The 22,813-nt window shown below is 43.9% G+C and overlaps 3 protein-coding genes across 10 annotated transcripts in view; 2 read left to right on the forward strand and 1 right to left on the reverse strand.

The window, feature by feature from the left end:
• Positions 1-417: 417 nt before the first annotated feature.
• spice1 (spindle and centriole associated protein 1) lies at positions 418-7,691 on the forward strand. 5 transcript variants are annotated; one of them, XM_058376587.1, is made up of 18 exons: positions 418-518; positions 816-889; positions 978-1,025; positions 1,998-2,138; positions 2,563-2,665; positions 2,752-2,870; positions 3,535-3,620; positions 3,731-3,849; positions 3,942-4,061; positions 4,151-4,410; positions 4,501-4,620; positions 4,741-4,873; positions 5,119-5,232; positions 5,359-5,651; positions 6,787-6,961; positions 7,045-7,126; positions 7,224-7,284; positions 7,555-7,691. In XM_058376587.1, exons 2-18 carry the CDS (start codon positions 818-820, stop codon positions 7,615-7,617), a joined length of 2,109 nt encoding a protein of 702 aa, XP_058232570.1. In that variant the 5' UTR covers positions 418-518; positions 816-817; the 3' UTR covers positions 7,618-7,691. The 5 variants fall into 5 exon arrangements, with proteins under 5 accessions (XP_058232570.1, XP_058232573.1, XP_058232572.1 ...); XM_058376590.1 differs by having other exon boundaries at positions 4,741-4,855; XM_058376589.1 differs by having other exon boundaries at positions 3,734-3,849.
• The window catches only part of LOC131344347 (cilia- and flagella-associated protein 44-like), an 18,965-nt gene continuing 3,463 nt past the window's right edge, over positions 7,312-22,813 (forward strand). The window contains exons 1-24 of one of the 2 annotated variants that reach the window (XM_058376582.1): positions 7,312-7,620; positions 14,690-14,780; positions 14,898-15,060; positions 15,198-15,300; positions 15,388-15,604; positions 15,703-15,817; positions 15,927-16,091; positions 16,802-16,957; positions 17,091-17,138; positions 17,664-17,763; positions 17,841-17,935; positions 18,054-18,254; positions 18,472-18,582; positions 18,662-18,814; positions 18,908-19,150; positions 19,395-19,537; positions 19,615-19,959; positions 20,234-20,396; positions 20,553-20,683; positions 20,777-20,994; positions 21,121-21,280; positions 21,427-21,601; positions 21,907-22,380; positions 22,480-22,683. In XM_058376582.1, the coding sequence (XP_058232565.1) occupies positions 14,722-14,780; positions 14,898-15,060; positions 15,198-15,300; positions 15,388-15,604; positions 15,703-15,817; positions 15,927-16,091; positions 16,802-16,957; positions 17,091-17,138; positions 17,664-17,763; positions 17,841-17,935; positions 18,054-18,254; positions 18,472-18,582; positions 18,662-18,814; positions 18,908-19,150; positions 19,395-19,537; positions 19,615-19,959; positions 20,234-20,396; positions 20,553-20,683; positions 20,777-20,994; positions 21,121-21,280; positions 21,427-21,601; positions 21,907-22,380; positions 22,480-22,683 (3,942 nt within the window). In that variant the 5' untranslated portion in view covers positions 7,312-7,620; positions 14,690-14,721. Of the gene's footprint in view, positions 7,621-14,427; positions 14,583-14,689; positions 14,781-14,897; positions 15,061-15,197; positions 15,301-15,387; positions 15,605-15,702; positions 15,818-15,926; positions 16,092-16,801; positions 16,958-17,090; positions 17,139-17,663; positions 17,764-17,840; positions 17,936-18,053; positions 18,255-18,471; positions 18,583-18,661; positions 18,815-18,907; positions 19,151-19,394; positions 19,538-19,614; positions 19,960-20,233; positions 20,397-20,552; positions 20,684-20,776; positions 20,995-21,120; positions 21,281-21,426; positions 21,602-21,906; positions 22,381-22,479; positions 22,684-22,813 lie in introns of those variants that run through there. The other variant, XM_058376581.1, reaches the window with a different exon arrangement.
• On the reverse strand, positions 8,375-14,210 carry LOC131344348 (uncharacterized). Of its 3 annotated transcripts, XM_058376586.1 has the most exons (10): positions 14,097-14,210; positions 13,961-14,010; positions 12,611-12,680; positions 12,367-12,451; positions 11,959-12,252; positions 11,827-11,847; positions 10,734-11,003; positions 10,405-10,512; positions 10,070-10,306; positions 8,375-9,705 (listed from the first exon to the last, which is right to left on the reverse strand). In XM_058376586.1, exons 4-10 carry the CDS (start codon positions 12,398-12,400, stop codon positions 8,375-8,377), a joined length of 2,295 nt encoding a protein of 764 aa, XP_058232569.1. In that variant the 5' UTR covers positions 12,401-12,451; positions 12,611-12,680; positions 13,961-14,010; positions 14,097-14,210. The 3 variants fall into 3 exon arrangements, with proteins under 3 accessions (XP_058232569.1, XP_058232568.1, XP_058232566.1); XM_058376585.1 differs by lacking the exon at positions 12,611-12,680; XM_058376583.1 differs by lacking the exon at positions 12,611-12,680 and having other exon boundaries at positions 13,961-14,166.

Genomic DNA, 22,813 nt, shown 5'->3' on the forward strand with positions numbered 1-22,813 from the left:
AATTTAGCTCCATTGGTGGAAATAATATTCCAGCATTATTTTTACGATTTTATATTTATTATTAAACTATAAATAAACTATATATTTTTTAAACATGCTGGACCAGGAATTAAATTGACAAAATTAAGTTTAAATAAATAAATAAATAAATAAATAAATAAATAAATAAATAAATAAATAAATAAATAACAAGTAGCAGATAAATATTAGTTTGGAGGTCATAAATAAAATGCTTTATGACCCCTAATAAATACAATTTTCCTGAAGAATCAATGCTGTAAAATGTTGTACAGCTGTTTCCAATGTCAAAGGCCATTTTAATACAAATTTTATAAGATAAATTTAAAGAAATAATGTTTGGACAATATTTGAAGCTAATGTTGCTAACAAGTGGCCGTTGAGGACTTTTGTGTTGAAGCGCGCGCTGTTCGGCGGTGGATTTTAAAAAAATCTGCAGCGTACTTCACCATCAGCTCATAGCAACTAAACCCAACCGACTTCCTTTAATAGCCGGACAGGTGAATATAAACAATTTGATCTTTATTATTTTTTTTGCTAGTTGTTAGTTTTCTTTATTTTTACTCTATTGCATTAGCTAGCTTTATAGCTAATCAGCTTAAAAAGTAAGAAGCTCTTTAGCACTGGTAGCTAGCTGACAGTCTCGCGCTTCTTGGTTAGGTCTTTAGATTCGGTCTCTTAAGTAATGTCTTTAATTGTCGTGTAACTTTATCCTTTTCAGAACTATCTTAATCTTTCTATATTACAAAACATGTTGATTTTATAGATATAACACGTTATTAACTGTTGTTGTGAAGACATGTCGTTTGTACGGATTAACCGAAGGCCAGTGCGAACGAAGAAAGGGTCAGTTCCCAAGAAAGAATGGGTGGTAAGTTAATGTTTTTTTCCCCTCAATTATAAGTATATAAAATGTCTAATGGTTATTTTTGCTCATTCTGGTTCTTTTCGTTATTCAGAGCACAGTTAATGACCTGTCAGTGCACAAGTCTACGACTGAGGAATTGGTAAAAGTCCCTTCTGGTCCTTCAAGTTTACTCTGTTGTTATGTACACGATATTGCCAAAAGTTTTGGGACACCCCTCCAAATCATTGAATTCAGGGGTCCGGCTCGGCCTCTTAGTTCAGGTGAAAGGAACTAAGAATACATCCATGATGTAGTCAGACCTCGTGTCCAGTATTCCCAGGATAGCCACTATAACCCTGACCAGAAGAAACCTTAATGCTTCAGCTTCATACCAAGACATTTTTGGACAATTTCATGGGAACAGTTTGGGGATGACCCCTTCCTGTTCCAACATGACTGCACACCAGTGCACAAAGCAAGGTCCATAAAGACATGGATGAGTGAGTTTGGTGTGGAGGAACTTGATAGAACACCTTTGGGATGAATTAGAGAGGAGACCGTGAGCCAGGCCTTCTCGTTCAACGTCAGTGCCTGACCTCATAAATGCTCTTCTAATGGAATGGTCAGAAATTCCCATAAACACACTCCTAAACCTTGTGGAAAGCCTTCCCAGAAGAGTTGAAGCTGTTATAGCTGTACAGGGTGGGACAACTCCATATTACGTTCATGTGCATGTAAAGGCAGATGTCTCAGTTTTGGCCTAGATCGCAGTCTCCGCTCTAATTCATCCCAAAGGTGTTCTATCAGGTTGAGGTCAGGACTCTGTGCAGGCCAGTCAAGTTCCTCCACACCAAACTCACTCATCCATCTCTTCATGGACCTTGCTTTGTGCACTGGTGTACAGTGATGTTGGAACAGGAAGGGGTCATCCCCAAATTGTTCCCACAAAGTTGGGAGCATGAAATTGTCCAAAATGTCTTGGTATGAAGCTGAAGCATTAAGAGTTCCTTTCACTGGAACTAAGGGGCCGAGTCCAACCCCTGAGAAACAACACCTGAATTCAATGATTTAAAGGGGTGTCCCAAAACTTTTGGCAATTATTTTGTTAGTTAAAACTCGTTTCTTTTTTCAGTCCAGGCGTCATGACATGCACCGATCTCGCAACAGAGCTGCTGCACAGTGGGAACTCAGGGAGAAAATGCTGAAAAAGAGAAAGCCCAGGGAAACCAGCCCTCCTGGACTAGACCAGACTAGACTGAGGTTATTCAGAGAGGTACACAAACACACACACAGAAAAAGAAGAAGAATCACAAATATTGGCCTTTATATACAATTTGACTTGTCTGATTTGACCTTGGAATGCAAGTCCGACCCTCTTCTGGCACTTTAGTCAGATAATAGGTGCAAAAAAGGTCTTAATAATCTTCTCATCACTGAAAGAGATGATTTAAACAGCCACTGTCTACTTTCTAGGTTACATTACATTTCTGGCATTTGGCAGATGCCTTTATCCAGAGCAACTCATTTTATACAGCTGAGGGATAAGGGCTTTGCTCAGGGGCCTAGCAGTGGCAGCTTGGTGGAACTGGGATTGAAACTCTCAATCAGTAGTCCAACACCTTAACCACTAAGCTACCACATCCCCATTCTTTTACAACACACTGATAAATACATGAGGAATGTCTATGTTCATGTAGGTGTTCTCAGATCACTATGAGCTACAGGATGTTCTTGCGCGGTCAGACAGAGCACTAGCGGTGGTGAAAGATCTGTTCGGTGATGCACCTCGCAGACAGAAAGGTACAGTATTTTCCTAACCATACTTTCTAATGTGTTCGGGGTTTGTGCCTTTAACATTGTCTGTCTGGTGTGTGGTTTTGTTCCAGGTTTTCCGAGTGTTACCATGGCACCTGACTGTGAGTCGGACTCTGAGCTTCCTGTGCTGCAGAAACCGGATCCACCAACCCAGCTGTCACTGCTCAGCCAGTCAATGATGGACCAACAGGTACTGTTGTGGTTAAGGCTTTGGACTGCTGATCAGAAGGTTGTGAGTTTGAGTCCCAGCTCCATGAAACTGCCACCTTTGGGCCCTTGAGCAAGGCCCTTAACCCTGAATTGCTCAGTTGTTTAAAATGAGTTGAAATTGTAAGTTGCTCTAGATAAGGGTGTCTGCTAAATGCCAGAAATGTACATGTGAAGCTCTGTGTTTATCCTGCTGTAGGAAAATAATCAAGGACAGGAAGTGAAGTGTAAAACTTTTTGCCTCCTGGAGTGTTTTATTCCCCTTATTCCTCAGAAGTTTGACAAGAGTAAAATTGTCCCATTTGTTTACGTTTTGTCAAATTATTATGTTAAATGCTGTGGAACATTGTTATAGCAGCTGCAAAGGACCATTCTGTTACTAGCCTCTCGTTTCTCTCTCATGAAGTGTATGACAAAAAACTACTGCTTGTTAGAGAAAAGCACTTAAGAAATGTAAAAGTTCAGTTTTTACCTCTGACAGCTAAACAGTGAGGCTAGAGATTTGTTCCATGAATGCTAAATAAACGTCTTGTTACGGAAAACTATCCTTAGGCACTGCATTAATTCAGGGGTGTCCTTTTTTTTTTTTTTTGGACAAGTCTTAACTACACAGGTGAATGCCATGATGTGAAATCTTCTTTCTTCAGGCTTTAAATGAAGTGGATGATTCTCCAGTGGAGCATGGAGAAGATCTTCAGGACGTCTCGGTCAGCTTCGACAGTGAAACGTGCAGGTTGCTATTCATCATTAATTATCCTCCCTGTTAATAAGCTTGTTGTTATTACAGATTAATAAGAGAGGACTTGTCTGGCCATTAGCTAATCAGCCTTGTGTACTGTTTAGTAGGCCGAAGAGAAAAACGTGTAAAGCAAAGCCTCCTGTTTGGAGAACAGCTCAGCAACCACAGCAGCAGAACCTGCCTCAGACTCCCTGCAATACAACAAGTTCAGACAGCCATGCAGGTAAAGACACTTCCTGTTAGAATCTTATTGAAGTCCCTGAGATTGTTTCACACATCTTTCTTTTATTATTTTTTTTGGATTGTTCTGGAAAGCTCTGAACGCAACTGTGGCTGTGCAGCGGATAAAGTCGAGGCAGCCTCAGTCAGAGGCAGACCAGTCCACAGCTCTCATCAATCAGGTCCTCAATCCTGAACCGTCTCCCTCTCATTCTGGTAATGTTGCACAAATGTATGCTAAATGGTGACAGAGAAGATCTTAAATAAATGTAATTTTTTTAAACATTCTGCCATTTGTCTTTCAGGTGGAAAGGGCAGGTCTTTCGGAACCACCAGAGGGCGCTCTCCTGAAGCCTCAGGCTTTAGCTCTCACACCGCTAACCATTCGAGCCTGGAGATGCTGCAGGACATGCTGGCTCAGGTGGAGACTGAACTGGACTGCTTGGAGCCAAAGGATCTTTTCGGACCCTCTGAGCAATCCGAGCTTCAGCCTGGCCGCGGCCTTACCGGCTTCTCTGTGTCTCTAGTTGGTACTTTAGGGCGCATCGTCGGTCATCTGAGAAAGGTGAGGAAGCACACATCGGCACTGAACACACAAGGCTTTACAGTATGATCGCTTATTTTTGCTGAGTGTTCCATGTGCTTGTTCTCTCAGAGGGACGAGGAGGCACATGTAAGGCGGAGGATGGAAGAGGAGATGAAGGAGCAGAGAAGCCTGATTGATGCCCTCACAGCAGAGTGTCTCACACTAAGAGAGGAAAGTGCTGCCCTAAAGGTCAGCTGTTCTCCAGAACTACTCAGTTTTTGTGCTCGCATTGCACTTTTACAGCCATAAACTCTGTATTCTGAATTGTCCAGTTAAGCTAAGCCTGAGCTTTACTGTGTTCTCGTACAGGCGAATCTGCAGGAGCGGATGTCTGAGCTCGAACAGCGGCTGGACATGGTGATCCTTGCAATGGGAGAGCTGGGAAAAGACCGAGACACACAGGGTGAAGAGGAAAAAGCACCAAGTATGGGCTACCACACACGTTAGTATTAGCTACTGCATGTACGAGTAGCTTACATCAGGTTTTTAAATTTGAGTTTCTCAATTCTATATAAATTAGATCTAATGCTTTATATTCAAAGGATTGGCTCAAAAACATCCTCAGACCAATGCTATGATCACTTCTACAATTAGTTTCTACATGTTAAATAAACGTATATACGTCTTTCATGTGTGAACGATGAAAATGACTCGGTGAGCAAATTTTTACTGGGTGTTACTTTACAGGGCGTGGCCTCCAGTCCGTACCTGCTGAGAGAGACCAAGACGAGGCAGTCCCTGTCCCTCCTGCTGTACTACTCTCTCCTCCACACCAGAGAGACAGCAGAGCGCCGCCGAATGGTGAGTATAAGAACCAGCCCATGTGCTGAAATTTCTAAAGCAACGTTCATTATGAAGCACAAATAAACCGACAACTTATTCATCAGGAAAAAATCTGACTATTGATACGATTCACCTCCCGCACAGCACGCGCCCGATCTTTGCACTTTGAGGACTCTCGCACGCCATGCAGCGGCTCACCAGGCGAGTCGGACATCTCGCACACTCCGTCCTCATTTGCTAGCCTGCCCGAGAGCGTTCTACCCCGTCCTGCCCCGCTGCTGAACCAGCTATCCCAAGATGCCATGCTGGAACAGATAGCGGAGTTAACCCGTCAAAACACAATGATCCGGGCTCAGCTGGAGCAAAGCCATGCCTCTCCTACACAGCGCTCAGACAGAGGTGCATCGCCCACTGCTGAACCCCAGCCCACACAACAGGTGACATTTCTGAGTATTGTAAACTTGTTTAGCGTTAATGCTTACAAATATTTAGTGTGATGTACATAATTATTATTTTTCCCAAACTGCACTCAAATCAGGGGTACGATAATGTCTTTTTTTCTGTTCATTCCAAGGCTCTAACAAAATGTAGTGCATAATACACCGACTAGGCATAACATTATAATCACCTGCCTAATATTGTGTCTGTCCCCCTTTTGCTCCCAAAACAGCCCTGTCCCGTCCTGCACTGTGTATTCTGACCCCTTTCTATCAGAACCAGCATTAACTTCTTCAGCAGTTTGAGCAACAGTAGCTCGTCTGTTGGATCGGATCACACAGCCTTTGCTCCCCACGTGCATCAATAAGATTTGTCCACTCATGACCCTGTCGCCGGGTCACCACTGTTCCTTTCTTGGCCCACTTTTGATAGATACTGACCACTGCAGACCGGGAACACCTCCACAAGACCTGCAGTTTTGGAGATGCTCTGATCCAGTGGTCTAGCCATCACAATTTGGCCCTTGCTCAAACCCAAACTCGCTCAAATCCTTACGCTCTTCTAAAACATCAACTTTGAGGACAAAATGTTGACTTGCTGCCTAATATATCCCACCCACTAACAGGTGCCATGATGGGGAGATCATCAGTCTTATTCACTACACCTGGCACTGTTCATATTGTTATGCCTGATCGGTGTATAGCTCTGCTGCTGTGTTGTCTGTTATTAGAAAGACTGGTGAAAAATCATGCCATGTGACTATATATATATATATATATATATATATATATATATATATATATAGATATATAGATATATATATATAGATATATATATATTTTTTTTTTACATAATTATATAGTATAATAATATTTTTTAACAATAGTAACATTTTAATTAACTGTAAATGGTCTGCCTAAAAACTGGAGGATATCTGGAGGGTGTTATTGATAATTGTCGGTTCCATTGCCTTAAATTTATTTCATTGTTCACACATCAAGATGTTCCCTTGAGCAGGGAATTTTTTTTACTTAAGTAATGTGGATTATGCTTTTCACAAGCTTAATCCACTTAGTATTTGTATTAACATGTCTAAAACTAAAGTCAGAGGTGTGTGTGTGTTTATTTTGGCAGGGTGTGGATGATTCAGTGAGGCTCATGGAGGACAGGCTTCAGGAGCTGAACAGACAGAGTGCAGCAGCCAGGGCCAAACTGCTGGAGCTTATCGATCAGCAGAGACAGACCACATCTCACAGCGCCTCTCCATCCATCTCCCCCATACCCCTACAGTCCACCAGTCCTCACACAGGTGTGTGTGTGTGTTTCACAGCTCCAGGTTAACGTCATTTTTTTATTATAACAAATAGAATCATTTATCTGTTCTTCTTGCAGTTACTGGAAGGCGGACTCCTGAAGTGTGCGTGTCTGTACCTGAACAAGCTCAGCCCTCTCACTCCAGGACAAACAGCAGAAGGTGCACACTAATGAATCTGCTTGTGTTTTAAGACGAAGCTCAGCACTACGCTTCTCTGTAGCAGCTCAGGGTTTTAAACCTTTTTATTGTTCTGCAGGTCAGCTGAAGCAGTTTCACCACAAAATGTAGAGGGAAGACAAAAGCACTCCAGTACACAGGTACATGCATGACCACAACTCATATACACACACACACACACATATACACACACACACATTCTCAATCCTGAGGTCACAGGAGAATGCTATCAACTGTTATAATGACATTCTGTGCCTTTCACTGAATTCCACAGCCATTTTATTTATTCTTCATGCAAAGAAAGGTGCTGACGTTTTAGAAAAATAAACTTAAAATGCAATTACTATAAGGGGTAAAGTCATGATCCAAGATGATGATGACGTCTATCATCATGTTTGTGTTCGGTGCAGGTGGATAAACTGAAAGGAGAAGGCTGGTTTGCGCTGTCTGCTCACGTCCGAAAGCTTGAGTGACCGGTGGGATGCTATATCTGCACACAGCTTCCATTCTTTTATTCTATTTTAGTTTTTAATCTTGCACATGTCAATAAATTTTGGAAAAACATTTTATTGTATGGTAACAATATACAGTAACAGGAAAACAGACATTCAAACACTTTCCCTTTAAGAGATTCATGAAAATCGTAGTGAACATCAGAACAGTACATGATATGAATTCATAATTGGGTTTTGACCCTTTACAGCATCGTAGGAGTTATCACTGGCTTTCAGTCCTTAGCCATATCTTATCAGCAATGTCAACAATCTAGATGTATATTTATTTTGGCAGTTTTGTGAATCAGCCTTTAAAACTGAAGAACCTTTAAAATTTTGTGGTTATAGGAGGTATAGAAAGAATAATAGGTACATTTTAAACAAACCAAGAAACACAAAGAAATCACCTGAGCATGGAGAACACAGAGAGACTGCTCAGTATTTTTGTTCATCACTCTAAATATCTAGACACATGATACTCATGCAGCTCTGTGCACTGGCTCAGTTCGTGCCTCAGATCACAGCTTCAGAAAAAAAAAAAAGTGCAACCCAAAATACACTACATTTCTGATTCACTTCCTGCAGGCGAGTCGATTCAGAGTCAAAAGTCCACTTCACTCAAGGGTGATAGTCGTGTTCAGACATCAGGGTTCTGTTCAAACTGTGCACATGTAAAAGAAGCTTTAAATATAACAGTCAGTCTGATCAGGATGTGGGACTACTCGAAAGTGCAGTCTCATATCACCTCGCATCCTCTCTGTGGCGTGGCCCACAGCCTCCCACGTCTGTAGATAAACTTCACTTCGCACTCTGACTCTGAGGTCGTGATCATAAAACAGCAGCCTTGTTTCTGGAGCTGCAGCGAATATCCCAGCACTATACGCTGCAGTTCCTCCCACCATGCACTCCCACTTTCTCTAATCCACATTTCGTCATACTCATCATACTTTGCTAAAACCTCCCCGCCTAAGCAATTGATTGCCCGCGTTCCTTCCTCACAGAGCTGGGAAATGCGCACACAGCAAGGTTTGTCAACTTCAAAGTGCCCTTTGCTTTTCTCATAACCACGGCAGTGCAGGCGCACCAGAAAGGAAGCTGGCTCGGATATTTTGAAATAAAAGTCCACCTCCACACCATCATCGATGGCCACAGGCCCCTTAATGCTGTTCACCGAGATCAGCCGCGGTGATCCGAACATGTGGACGGACTTGAGGATGAAGTGGAAATTGTGCCACTCATCTGGCTGGAGGTAGCACTTAAGGTCAGACAGGGTCTCCTGATGCAGCTGCATGAGAAGGCCCAGGCCCAGCTGCGCAGGATTGAACTCGGTCAGACACATCAAACGATTCCAAATTCCTGCATCAAAGGCCTGTGAGTTAAAAGCAGGTCCTGAGAGAACAAGACGGATGTGCTGGGTGATTTGAGCAATGGAGGAATTTGCAAAATCTCTAATGCTCCTTTCCGCTTGCATCGTATCCAGCAGTCGTGCGACATAAACGCACACCTCTCTGTACTGTCGAGCTCGAGGAGTCGCGTCCTGCTGCGTCGAGGCAGCCACCACACTGTTCAGAACTTTCCGAATGGCCCGGACTGACACGCCCTGAAAAGACGTGACCCTGTGAAGCCGACTCCAGCAGGAATACAATCCCTCCACAGGACTCGAGAGATGGATACCGGCGTGTAGCGGGTGCAGGTCCCTCAGAATCTGTGCCAGAACCCTGATGCTCTGGAGCAGGTTCTCAGCTCCTCCTTCACTCAAGCACTGCTCCAGCTCCTGCACTAGCGCCGTGTCCACTCTAGCGCTGTCATGCAGCTGCTGTAGCATCGCAGGCAGACTGCAGCTGGCCTTCAGCTTGGGTTCCTCCACGGCCTCGGACAGGCAGTCCCACACCAGGAAGCGGAAGATGGTCAACAATGTGCAATCGTCACAGTCTGCACCGTGAAGGTTACCCTGATCGTGCAGATAATCCCAGGTGTGGCTTTTACTGTGGGTCCCACCTCGGAGGAGAGCATCAGCTTCCTGCAGGAGCTTTAGGGACAAACAGCCTCGCTTGGAGAGCTGCACGCCTGGAGAACATAAATCATAGTGAGGAAATGAATAAAAACAGATAGCCAAAGCATTGTTTCTGCTTGATTTTACATGTTTAAAGCAAGCTAGGATTTTGAACTCATTTTCACACATTTACTAAATAAATGCTCACTACATGGAGTATAACATATTAAAGTTATTAGAAAATGATTTGGAAATGAACTATGCTATAAAGGATATAGCCTTTTTCCTACATCATCCAAGCAAGAAATCAGTCAAAAGTTTGTAGATGAATTAGAGCACTACACAGCATGTTAAACATTCATGTTGAAAAGAAAGGCACTTGTTTTTTATTTCGCCTGCGAACATTATGTAAGTGGAACCTCTATAATGTCGACTTACTTCCAATCTCAACTTCTGCGAGTCTACTGAGGAGCCGGTCAGCGTCCTGAGTCTTTTCCATGAACAGAGCCACCAGAGCCTCCAGCTGAGCCGCGTCCTCTATACTCACCCCCTCTAGAAGACACTCTTTAACTGTACGACATGGCAGACCCACTGCGACCCCCAGCTCACACACATTCAGCCTGGCCTCATCACCTACAGCCACACCTAGCTGAGCTCTCGCCTGCTGCAGCACTCCTGAAAATAATAAATAAATAAATAATAAATACACATTCATTAACATCGTAACCTGGAACACCAAGATGGATCAGCGACGTATGGGAATATTCGTTCACCTGAGTAAGGCTGGTGTCCTGCTGCTGTGTCCCGTGTTTCTTCTACTGCTACACCGATGCTGCTTACCTCTCTGCTTTTCAGTGCCAGATCCTTTAACATGCTACTGACTAAAGAAAATAAAAGCATGTTAGCCTGAGACGTGCTGGACGTTTGACTAGCCGATGTTATTGAATCATAAAATACAGCAGCCTATCAGGATACCAGTATAAACCGGCAACACTGAATTAGGACTGAAAAAGGTTCTAATTTGAATATTGGTAAATCTGGACCTCTTAATAAAGTGGATTAAAGTTTTACTTTGTTCTGTGCAGGAGAACTGACCCACTACCTGCATACGACTCCGTACTGTTTATATCCTCCGCGAGCTGAGGGTCTTCGTTGTCCAGCGCCGTGTAAAAGCTCTTGCAGGCCGTCTCTCCTTTAGTAAGGCAGATGGTCAGCAGGATGTGGCTCTGCTCAGTGGGGGTCGGTGCCGCCTGGATCCGCTCCAGATCGAACTGTGTGAGGACGCTGCTGGAGAACAGAGCCAGAGACACAGGCAGCACGGAGAAGCCCAGACGGCTGCACAGGCACGAGAACTGAGCCTGCAGCTTTCGCTCTGAGAGAAAAGATCAGATTAGTTGATTGCCATGTTTTTTATACATTCACGTATTTATACACCTATTAGGCGTAAGATTATGAGCACTGAAGTGAATAAGACTGATGATCTCCTCATCATGGCACCTGTTAGTAGGTGGGATATATTAGGCAGCAAGTCAACATTTTGTCCTCAAAGTTGATGTTAGAAGCAGGAAAAATGGACAAGTGTAAGGATTTGAGCGAGTTTGATAAAGGACCAAATTGTGATGGAGATGCTCTGATCCAGTCGTCTAGTCAAAACTACAGCTCTTGTGGGGTGTTCCTGGTCTGCAATGGTCAGTATCTATCAAAAGTAAGTCCTGTAAGTATCCTTCAAGCCCTACAAGTTACAGGACTTGAAAGATCTGCTGCTAACATTTTGCTGCCAGATGGCTCTAGTGGAGTCCATGCCTCGACGGGTCAGGACTGTTTTGGCAGCAAAATGGGGACCAACACAATATTAGGCAGGTGGTCATAATGGTATGCCTGATTAGTGTAAATGGTAGGCTCAGGATTTGGCACCCAGTGAGCTAGCCTGCTTTGTATCAACAGTGCAGGCTGCTGGGGGTGGTGTAATGTTTTCTTAGGCTCTTTAATACCATTCGAGCATCGTTTGATGCCACAGCCTGTAGGAGCACTGCTGTCTGAAAGTAACCACTGAAAAGAAGATAAAAAATATTTGTACGCAGCAAGTGTGCTAATGCTATTGAAAAAATAGTGACTGAAACCCAGAATTGAACCCTGAGGGATTCCCACTAATATGACTTGAGCAGACTTTTGGATGAATATAGAAATTGACAAACCTGTGGGTCCACGTTGGATCTCTAAACAAAAAAACAAAAACATTATGTTGTGAAGATAGTGGATATAATCCTGGACTTTATTTTATATAAAAAAAAGAAAGAAATACAGAAATTATGCTATTGTTCCGCTACCTGTGTCAGTAGCCAGCCAGCTGCGCAGACGCGGATAATGCTGCTTGCATTCCCGCAGACACTCTAGGAAGCGCGCGGCTCCACTCTCGTCCATCTGACCCTGAACAATATCCAGCAGCTTGCGAGCGCTCTTCTGTGGCGTCTTTTCCGCCTTCACCTCATGGTAGTTATCCTGCGAGAGCAGACCTGCAGCCAGGATGCAGTCTAACAGCGGCGCCAAGTTATACAGAGACATCACCAAGAGCTGCTGAGATGCCAACAGCACAGCCTTCACCGACTGCCTGTGTCCTGGAGCTGAGAACAAACATCGAGTACGAGTCACACACTGCATTCAGCAGACCGAAGATTATCTATCAGAAAACCTGCAAGTGTGTGTACATATTCTCAGGTTTAGTTTAGTGTACGCACCTAAATCAGGGCACGACTGAGGGTGAGACGCCATCGTCAGACCTTGAGGTCATCTACACGGCTCAACTTCTGAAAGGCCAAAGAGCTGGAAAATAATGTTAGAAACAATGAATGTTTGAAAGTTTGACAAAAGTACAGATATAAAATAACTACACAATACATTTAATTTACAAACAGTGCCATACAGAAAAAGTCCACAATATACAGATTATGAGACAGGTTATTAATGTATATATATACACACCAATCAGGCATAACATAATGACCAGTGCCAGGTGAAGTGAATAAGACTGATGATCTCCTCATCATGGCACCTGTTAGTGGGTGGGATATATTAGGATATATTATAAGGGAACATTTTATCCTCAAAGTTGATGTGTTAGAAGCAGGAAAAATGGGTAAGCCTAAGGATTTGAGCGAGTTTGAATTTGAGCAAGGGCTAAATTGTGATGGCTAGACGACTGGATCAGAGCATCTCCACAACTGCAGCTCTTGTGGAGGTGTTCCCGGTCTGCAGTGGTCAGTGTCTATCAAAAGTATCCTTTAAGTCCTGTAAGTTACAGCACACCTTCAGGGATCCATGCATCGATGGGTCAGGGCTGTTTTGGCAGCAAAAGGGGGACCAACACAATATTAGGGAGGTGGTCATAATGTTATGCCTGATTGGTGTATATAATGTGAGATGGTGCATAGTAGTGCAGCAGTAGTGTGTGTAACATATGGGGATGAAGTACTGAGTGACTTTTCTTACTATACAGTATATGTAGAGGTAAAGTGAAGTGTAACGAGTTTTTAAAGAGCATGCTGGTCAGCAGTTCATGAGGGTGATTGCCTGAAGAAAGAAACTGTTCCTATGTCCAGCAGTTTTGGTGTATAATGTTCTGTCTGCCAGACAGGAGTAGTTTAAAAAGGTAGCGTCCAGGGTGTGAGAGGGTCTGTAATGATTATTCCTGCCCGTTTCTTGGTTCTTGTGGAGTACAAGTCATGGAGAGCGGTCAGGGGAACACCAATGAGTTTTTTTCTGTGTGTGGATTTTCATTCATTCTCCATGTCTCTGGATTCCTTCAGGTTTCCTGTCACCTCTGCTTTATGTGAACTGCTTATGCTGTGTGTGTGTTTGTGTGTTTGTGTGTGTGTGTGTGTGTGTGGTGCCTTGCGATGGACTGGTTTCACATCTAGGGTGTATTCCCAGCTCACGCGCAGGATTTAAATCTATGAATGAAAAATGAATTGGACTATTTGACCTTTATTTGCTGATATCAGTAAAGGAATGGAAAGAAAACCATGTCTGTAAAACCGTAACACAGCAAAAACATAAAAAATAGACGTCTAAACTAAAAAATCTTAATAATATAATCACTGTAAATCACACGATGACGCTACGGCGCTGCACGTGCACGTTAATGTTGAGTTTTAACTAATTTACATATATGCAAATGTCTGAGCGCGAGCTTCAATCCACCTCAATCCAGTCCCTGACGAAATCGTGTTAATTTGTCAAACTGAGATGCTAAAAAAATAATTATAACAACTTCATAGATATGTAACAACTAATGTTAGTGTTTCTATATCCTGAAGATTATGCGATACTCACGGTGCCTGGAACGAAAAGCTCTTCACTTCCTGGAAGTTGTGGCTGAACTCCTAGTAAAGTTTAAAACTCGGTTAGCCTCGTTAGCAACCGATTTCTAAAGCTATAGATTTAGATAGTGTTATGAAATGGTGTTTACCACGCGCTCCACGGCAAGTTTAAATAAACCACCTGTCCTACACACCCGAGTTGGTTCAACTCCAAACTTTAAGACAAGGCTGTGGCTTCGTTTACTACAACCACAATGAACTGCATTTCCCAGAATGCTTTTTCCTAGCACGCGACACTCCGCCATATAGTTACTATAGTAACAGGTTAAGACACCCCAGACTGCAAGCGTTTCTGAAGAAAAAGACATTTTATAAATAGCTTTTATTGGATAAGAGGAAAGTTTTAAAAATGATGAAATAAATTTAAAAAAAAAGGGTTAAAAATGATGAAAAGTGTAGTTTGTGTTGTTACTACAGCTCCAGGGGTTTGTATATTCTCCCTTAAGTTCACTCTGAGTTTCCTCTCATGAGCGTGTCACAGAATTCGAATCTGAATCCACGTCAGCGTCACGTCACCGTAATTCTGCGCGTCAGTGTGTGGATGTATTTATCACATTAGTGGATGGATTTTTCACGTAAGTGGATGTATTTTTGTGTTTATTTAGAAACTTGTGTGAAAGTAATTAGCAGCTCTACAGTCTGATGAAACCTGTGAGTATTTTATATTCTTATGTTTCTGTAGGTTTTCAACAGAGTTTAAATTCAGAGATTGAGATGGACGAGACATTTACAAACCCTGATTCCAACATCCCGAAGAACCTGCTGCAACTCTCGTATCCTGCATCTATCTATCTATCTATCTATCTATCTATCTATCTATCTATCTATCTATCTATCTATCTATCTATCTATCTATCGATCCTGAGAAACAATCCTTTACTATAAGCCAGACATTCGTTCGGGTATGACTGCAAGCGGCGAGGAAACCTGCAGCTGCTGGACAAGGACACACTGGCCTTCATAGCTGGAAACATGGTGGTCCTTCTGGACATCAGCACCAAACAGCAGCGTTATATCCCCGGCACCAGTGGAGGAGGCATCGGTGCCATTATGGTACTCTGACCCTCTGTGACCAGGCTTTCTTCACTGTTTATAAAGCGATAATAAAACGTGATACAGCTGTTTTGCTTTTTGTGTTGAAGTATTTCATGAATCGTTAATCCAGACTCTTTTTCTGTCTACACCTGAAGCCTCATCCTAGTAGGAGATATTTTGCCGTGGCAGAGAAAGGCGATCATCCTGACATCATTATTTATGAATATCCGTCACTGCAACCCCATCGTAAGCTCCGAGGTATTAAACCACTTGTGTGTGTGTGTGTGTGTGTTAATGGTTGAAAAATAACTGAAATGAGCATGTTTGTGTTCTTGTGTTGAACAGGAGGCACGGAGAAGGCATACAGCTGTGTAAGCTTTAATCGTGACGGCACACTGCTGGCGAGCGTTGGAGGTGCTCCCGATTACATGCTGACGGTGTGGGACTGGAACCAGGAACAGGTGGTGCTGCGCTCTAAAGCCTTCTCTCAGGACGTTTACCGTGTCACGTTTTCATCAGACAATCCCGACCAGCTCACCACCTCCGGCTCCGGACACATCAAGTTAGAGCTGACTCATTGCTCATGTGTACACCTTTAATGCTAATGCACATCGTACAGTTGTGTGTTTAACGGATTTCTGCTTGCTGCTTTGTATGTAGGTTCTGGAAAATGGCTGACACCTTCACCGGCCTGAAGCTGCAAGGAATGCTGGGAAAGTTTGGAAAGACCCCTCTGACAGATATAGAAGGCTATGTCGAGCTCCCGGATGGGAAGGTGTGTTTCCTGGATACCACATGGATATACTTACACACAAACACAAACACACACACACACACAGAGCACCTACAAATATACCTTATCTTCTTGTTTCTCTTGTCATCAGGTGGTCTCAGGTTCAGAGTGGGGAAATATGCTATTGTGGGACGAAGGTCTTATAAAGGTCGAGATTGGACGGAAATCCGGACGCACCTGTCACGCTGGGCCTATACGGCAGTTGGCACTGTACGAGGGAGAGCTGATAACCGTGGGTGCCGATGGAGCAGTCAGGGTGAGTCGCCTCCGCATTCTACCTCTGTCTGACATAAACGTGACACATGGGGGAACATTACAGAATGAGCTCATCTAATTAAAGATGTGTACATGAGGATGATGTAATGGCACATATGTGTGGGACAAATTGGACAGCGTCTAGGATTCAGAAATATAATCTAAAGTGCTTTATTCTGGAAAAATCCTGATTTACAGAAAAAATCCAGTATCGGGTTGCCTTTTTGAGCAAATGACATCAAATGGAAATGAATTTTCTTCAATGACGTATTTGTTTAAAATCCCAGATTTATAATATAGGACTACTCATTTTATTATGTCACTAAAAAAACAGGATGATGTGATACGGCCCGACGTGAAGAAGTGGGCTTTATATCCGACAACACAAGCAGCATTGTTTGCACCTCTGCTGTGGATCTTATCTTATCTTGTTACCCTTCAGAGACAAAATAAGCCTGTGCGTCTGGATTCCCAGTCAAACTGTAAAAGTTTTCAGCACAGCAATGCTAAACACAAGCGTCTCTTTGTCTCTCAAACCAAAAACTCTGAACACATGAAGGGAAATACACTTTAATTCACATCCAGTGCAGATAACCTCTATAAATGTTATGCATACAAGAATATTGACATTATACTTTTACATACATATCTAATCTACTCATGTGATTTAAAGTAACATGAATAATACTGTTATTAACATGTCTGTCGCAGTGCTGGGATTTAGAAACCATCAATACAGCAGACTGCGAGGACGACAGCGGACTGTTCGAGATGGAGCCCATGGGCGAGCTGATCATAGGCCGCAACGTGAGCCTTTCCTCCATGGTCAGGAGCACCATCCCGGACTCCATGATCTGGATTGCACAGGTCACTTTACTTTACACTTTAACTTCATGCCAACTGACCACGCATAATCACGTGATAAATCCATGCTGGATTAGAACAAGCACATGAACTCTGCTTAAAAGTTGTTATATGATAAATGTTGGTGTGTTTTCAGGATTCTAATGGAGGAATTTGGAAACTGGACTTATCATTCTCCAATAAAGTGAGTATTTATCATAGACGAGTACAGAGCTCATGACTTTTGCATGTGTGTGTGTGTGTGTACCAATTTATCACTCAGTGTACCAGTGACATAACAGTGGCATAACGGCATAATAACTGATGTTAACCTTTTAATAGCAGGCTATAATTATTATATGATATTATTTCTGAAATGGACAGTGGGTCACAGTGTAATGTGTGTAGCAGCATGAATGTCAGGTACATAGGCAGTGTACAGTGTACAGATACGGTACATTCACGACCGGCTAGTTATAAAGCGCGCTGCTTACCGGTTAAGCTAACCGCTAAACAGCTAAAGCTGTTAACCGGTCAGTGATGTGTGGTGTATTGTTAGTCCTGATTGTTCAGTAGTCTGACAGCCTGGGGGAGGAAGCTGTCCTGAGCTGCAGTTTGGACACTCCTGACCAAAGAGTTCCTATATACAGTATGTCTATTGCAATCAGACTGGATTGGTGCACATGTGATGTGTGTGTATGTGTGTGTGTGTGTGTGTGTCTGTGTGCAGACCCAGGAGCCTGTGCGCCTTTTCTCATTCCACGCTGGTGCAATCGAGGGAATGGATGTGTCTGGATTCAGTCACCTGATGGCCACCACCACATTAGACTGTAAGACTAATAGATTTTTTTGGCTATTGTTAGTATTTTTTATACAAGTTTTATATAAATGTTCCTCTTTGTTGCAGGTTCTGTAAGGGTTTTCGACTTCCTTTCCAACAAGGAGCTCGCAGTCAGCCATTTCAGACAGGGAGGAAGCACTCTCACCTGGGCCCCTCCTACGGTGTGGACATTATATCACTTTACATTTATTTTGCTTTAGTGCTTAGGGAGCCTTCTGATGCATTTAGGATTAATAGAAATGTAAAAATGACTCTCTCTCTCTCTCTCTTTCTCTCTAGGTGTGTGGTGGTGAGGGTCTCCTGGTGGTGGGCTTTGAGGACGGCATGGTGCGTCTCTTGGATTTCTATAAACCTCGGAGCCTCCATGGATTTAACACACACAGTCTCCCAGAGCTTCATCTCAAACAGGCCTTCAAACCCCATAATGCATCTGTGACAGCCATCTCTTTCAGTCACAATGGGGAGATCATGGCTACTGGGGTATGTTATTGTGTGTGTTTGTGGTGTGCATGTGGTCTACTTTAGTTATATGATCCTATAGCTGTGAGTGTGTGTGTGCCAATCGCTCATTTGTGTGTCTCTGTGTGTCTCTCTCTCACTCTCCTTCTCTCTTTCCCGCTCTTTCTCTCTCATTTACACACACACACACACACACACACACTCCTCTCTCTCTCTCTCTCTCTCTCTCTCTCTGCAGAGTTTGGACGGCACAGTGTTCTTCTTCTCAGTGGGGGACAGCTATGAGCCAGTCGGTTTCGTGACAGTCCCGGGACCGGTGCAGGGTCTGCAGTGGACACCTCAGTCACATGTGAGTATGTGTGAAGAAGTTCAGCAAATGGTAATTATACATTTTGCTGATACATTTTGTGTGTGTGTGTTTGATACAGGGGAGAAACGCTCTGTTAGTTGTATGTCAGAAAGGCCATGTTGTGGAGGTTGATGCTCCCGACATACATGCGCCCACTACAGGAAACACATACCACCTGGAGAACCTTCCCATGAGGCACTTCTGCTTCCACAGCATCAAATCACGCATTAAGGTCAGCAGCAGAACTTAAAGTCACCTACAATGCTCATTACGCATTATGTAGAAGTTTATAAGGGTTTTTTCCTCTGTGTGTGTATTGACCCAGAGGGACGAAGAGATAGCCCGCAGACAGGCCATGAAGGAGAAGAGAAAGAAAGAGGTGACGCTTCAGGAAATTAATGATCAGGAACAGACTCCTACAGGGGAAGAGGGAGAGGGAGAAAAAGAGGGAGAGGGAGAAAAAGAGGAAGAGGAAGAGGATCTGCCACCACTCTTTATCCCCAATCCCCCTAGTCCTCTTCACTGTGCTTTCTACTCAGCTGAGCCTGGAGCATTCTGGCTTTCTGTGGTACACACACACACACACAGACACACACGCACACACACACACACACACAGACACACACACACACACACACAGACACACGCACACACACACAGACACGCACACACACACGCATATACAGACACATACATTCACATAATGCACACACAAACAGCTTTTGCTACCTTTTTAACACCTGTTTTATTCACCATCTCTCTCTCTCTCTCTCTCTCTCTTTCACCCCCACCCACCCCCACCCCCCTTACAGGGAGGCTATGACTCTGGGTATCTGTATCACTGTAAGTTTTCGGAGCAGCAGTCGACAGACTTGTCAGAGAGGAGAGATGAGCCGTTTGCTTATGTTCCAGTCCAAGATGCAGATCACAACCCCATCCTCACTGTCTGCTTCTGGTATACACACACACACACACACACACACACAATTTTTTTTTTTCGTGTTTTGAACCTCTGTCCTCTGTCCTCCTCAGCGAAGCGAGGCAGCTGCTGCTGTGTGGGATGCAGGACGGCAGCATCCGAGCATATCCTCTGCAGTCTGGGGAACTGCAGCCAGCGCACATGCAGACGTACTGGACACTCCGTGTTCATGACGGCCAGTACGGAAGCCTCCGGCAGCTCCGTGTCAGCCACGACAGCCGCTTCGTGCTGAGCACCGGTGCAGATGGAAACATTTTCTCGTTCAGGATGTTGGAGAAGGAGGGGATGGAGGAGATGGAGGAGGCGCTACAGAGGGGATACGCCAAAGTGCCCTCGCCACGTCTCAGCCTGGACACGGAGCCCGCGCCTGTCGATATAGATGACCCCGCTGCCTACAGGTGTGTGTGTGTGTGTGGTGATAGATAACAGGAACTCTTTACACACAGAAAATCAATTTGTACACTTTTTTGCAGCAGAATTATTGCCACTTCAAGTGAATGCATTAAAAAATTTCACACAATTGACTGAATTAAAGAAACTTTGAGTAATAGTATTTCATTAAAAATATAAAGGAAATTAAAAATGTGTTTTTAAACATTTTAGATTATTAAAGTATAACTATATTGAATTCTCCTTGGGAGAAATAACTTGACTGTGTGTGTGTGTGTGTAGTTTAGAGATGGCTAAGCAGAAACAGGAGTCAGATCGCATGCTTCAGGAGGCTGAATTAAAAAAGCAGGCGCGCCGTAAAACACTTGCTGAGTTGCAAAATCGTTTCAAAGACCTGCTGCAGCGTAATCAGAGTCTCCCAGAGCACATCCGCCTGCAGCGCTCGGTAAGCCCTTATTTTATTCTTAAATGGATTTTATTTTAACCAGGAACATTACTCTGCTAGTTTGCATCCTAATGTGCTACATCATTGTAAGAGGCAGTACGAAAAGTACAAACCTTTCCCCATGTAGCAGACGATATGACTATTTATGTGTTTTAGGAGCTGGAGATAGATTGTCGTTTCCGTGAGGAAATAGAGAGAAGGACAGCTGAGAGAGTGAAAGAAGTGAGGAGAGAATTAGCCTGGGAGACGGAGAGAGTCCGGATCGGCCTGCAGAAGCTGCAGGATAGGTGCTGTGCCACTCCTCTTTTCTCACGAATCTCTATGATTGGAAATAGCCCGGCAAATTGATTTCTCATTCTCTCTCCATCCCTTTTCAACAGGTTCATAAACCCAGTCGTGTGTGACACAGTGATCGTGTCTGCGATCCAGAGCGATCATAAGGTTTCCACCTACAGGTTGCTAGCTCCACCGGAAAAACTCCACCGGGTGAAGGAACAGGGAACAACCCTGCAACGTTCAAGCTCCGCCTCTCAGGAGCAGTGCGGCGCTGAAGAACAGAAAGACTTTCAGGCTGACGTCACCACAGTTCAGAACGCCGGTGTGTAAATGATATTGCAAGTCAGTGTGTATGTGTGTGTGTGTGTCTTCACTTATTTAAATGGAGCTGTCAAGATGAAGCTAATCATCACTGCAAATGATGTGTGTAACATTTCTCCTGCATCAGAGGAAGCTTTACTTGCCGCAACAGTGTTACAGCGAAAAATGTCCCAGAGAGCCGGTGGCAAGCTGGCAGCCAGACAGGCGGAGAAACTGCGCAAGGCGGCAGAAAAAGTGGAGAAAGCCCGCTCCAAGATAGAGCAGAGGAAGAGAGAATGGGACGAACTGTGAGTCTTAACATTTACACACAGTCTCACATCAGCAGTAAAATCCTGAATGAGTTCTAGCCGTAGAGAAGAATTGCCATTATTAATCATTTAAAGGAATCATCTACCTGCTGCATCACTGTAGCATATTTATTTGTCCCGTTCAGCTACGCTGCTAAACCCAGCAAAGACGAGGATCCGGAAGATATCCGTGCAATCCAGTTGGCCAAAGAAAATCTGGGCGACTTCAAATTGAAGACGGCGAAGGACTACATAGTGCCGGAGCACAAGAGGATGACCGTGGAGAAAAAAGCAGCGCAATTGCATAAGCTGGAGGAGCAGGTCAGCAAACTCTAAACTCAGAGATCAAGAGTCAATATACCTATAAACACTTTATTTCAAGCACAGACTGAAAAGCCTGAAAAAGCATTGTCCCTGTAGCTGAATATTATTTTTAGTGTAGTAGTATGTTCTTCAGTTTGTTTTTAGACAAAGAGAAGCACTAATATGTTTCTAGAAAAAACCTTTAACTCATTTTTTACAGAAATTGCATCTAATTCAATTGAGTTAAGATTAATTTTTATGTTTAGAAGATTTTTTAAAGTTTCCCTAACACCAAAGACGGTGTGTGTTTGTGTATGATCCAGATCTACCAGAGGAAAAGCCAGATGAATGCACAGGTGTTAGCCCTGCGTGACTCGAAGGTGGCTCTCGTCTCCCGGTTCCGCTCCCTCAAGCACCAGCTGCTGGCTGTTCAGAAGCTCCTCCCCCCAGAGAAGCACCGCCCACCACCGACCACACCCACTCTGACATCAGAGGAGATGCCCGAGAGGGATCTGCAGTACAGCCGCACCACGCTGGAACGTTACGCCGCCGCACGGGCCAAAATGAGACAAACTGGCTGGGATGACATGCAGGAGGAGTCTCAGGATGTTCTGGAGATGATGCAACAGGACGGTGTTGAAGACTCAGGTTCAGAAGAGAGACACACCGAGGAGGAAGGCATACACACAGAGGAGGAGCGCATACACTCCAGGGAGAACCTCAGCAACGTGGAGCAGGAGATATTAGAGATGGAGGAGAATCGCAACCTTTACCTGCAAGACAAACTGATAAAACAGGTGTGTGTGTGTGTGTAAGGGAAGGAGATGTTGTGGCTCTGTTTTCCAGATGTACTCAGTGTTCTCTTTTCTCACTCTCTCACCCCCTTTCTGATGAAGATGGAGGAGGCCGTGCGCACTTTCGATGCCCAGCTGTGTCTCCTGCGTCGTGAGAAGAGCAAGCTGGACGTACAGCTGAAGCTGGCTGACCTTCAACATGTCACACTGTTCCAGGAGCTCCTGCTGCTCAAAGAGTTTGAGAAGAGAGAGAGAACGCCACAGGAGAGACGAAACACTTACATGCAAGAGGAGAGAGAACTCAGGGTGCGTGTGTGTGTGTATGTCTGCCTGAGATTCTGTTTGTGTCTGTTTTCTGCGTGAATGTGTGTGTATGTGAGTTTGCATGTATGTACTGTATATATTTGCCTGACTGTGTGTGTGTGTGTGTGTTACA

This window comes from Hemibagrus wyckioides, linkage group LG23 (genome assembly GCF_019097595.1).
Source record: "Hemibagrus wyckioides isolate EC202008001 linkage group LG23, SWU_Hwy_1.0, whole genome shotgun sequence".
Classification (NCBI taxonomy): Eukaryota; Metazoa; Chordata; class Actinopteri; order Siluriformes; family Bagridae; genus Hemibagrus; species Hemibagrus wyckioides.

Excerpts from the sequence above, each read along its gene's own strand:
- LOC131344348 (XM_058376585.1), bottom strand. The coding sequence starts at position 12,400 with ATGGCGTCTCACCCTCAGTCGTGCCCTGATTTAG. Across the intron at positions 11,848-11,958 it reads CTGGCTGGCTACTGACACAG|AGATCCAACGTGGACCCACA; the intron begins GTAGCGGAACAA and ends TTTTTTGTTTAG. Across the intron at positions 11,004-11,826 it reads GATCCAACGTGGACCCACAG|AGCGAAAGCTGCAGGCTCAG; the intron begins GTTTGTCAATTT and ends CTTTTCTCTCAG.
- spice1 (XM_058376587.1), top strand. The coding sequence starts at position 818 with ATGTCGTTTGTACGGATTAACCGAAGGCCAGTGCGAACGAAGAAAGGG. Across the intron at positions 2,139-2,562 it reads GACTGAGGTTATTCAGAGAG|GTGTTCTCAGATCACTATGA; the intron begins GTACACAAACAC and ends ATGTTCATGTAG. Across the intron at positions 5,652-6,786 it reads AACCCCAGCCCACACAACAG|GGTGTGGATGATTCAGTGAG; the intron begins GTGACATTTCTG and ends TTATTTTGGCAG.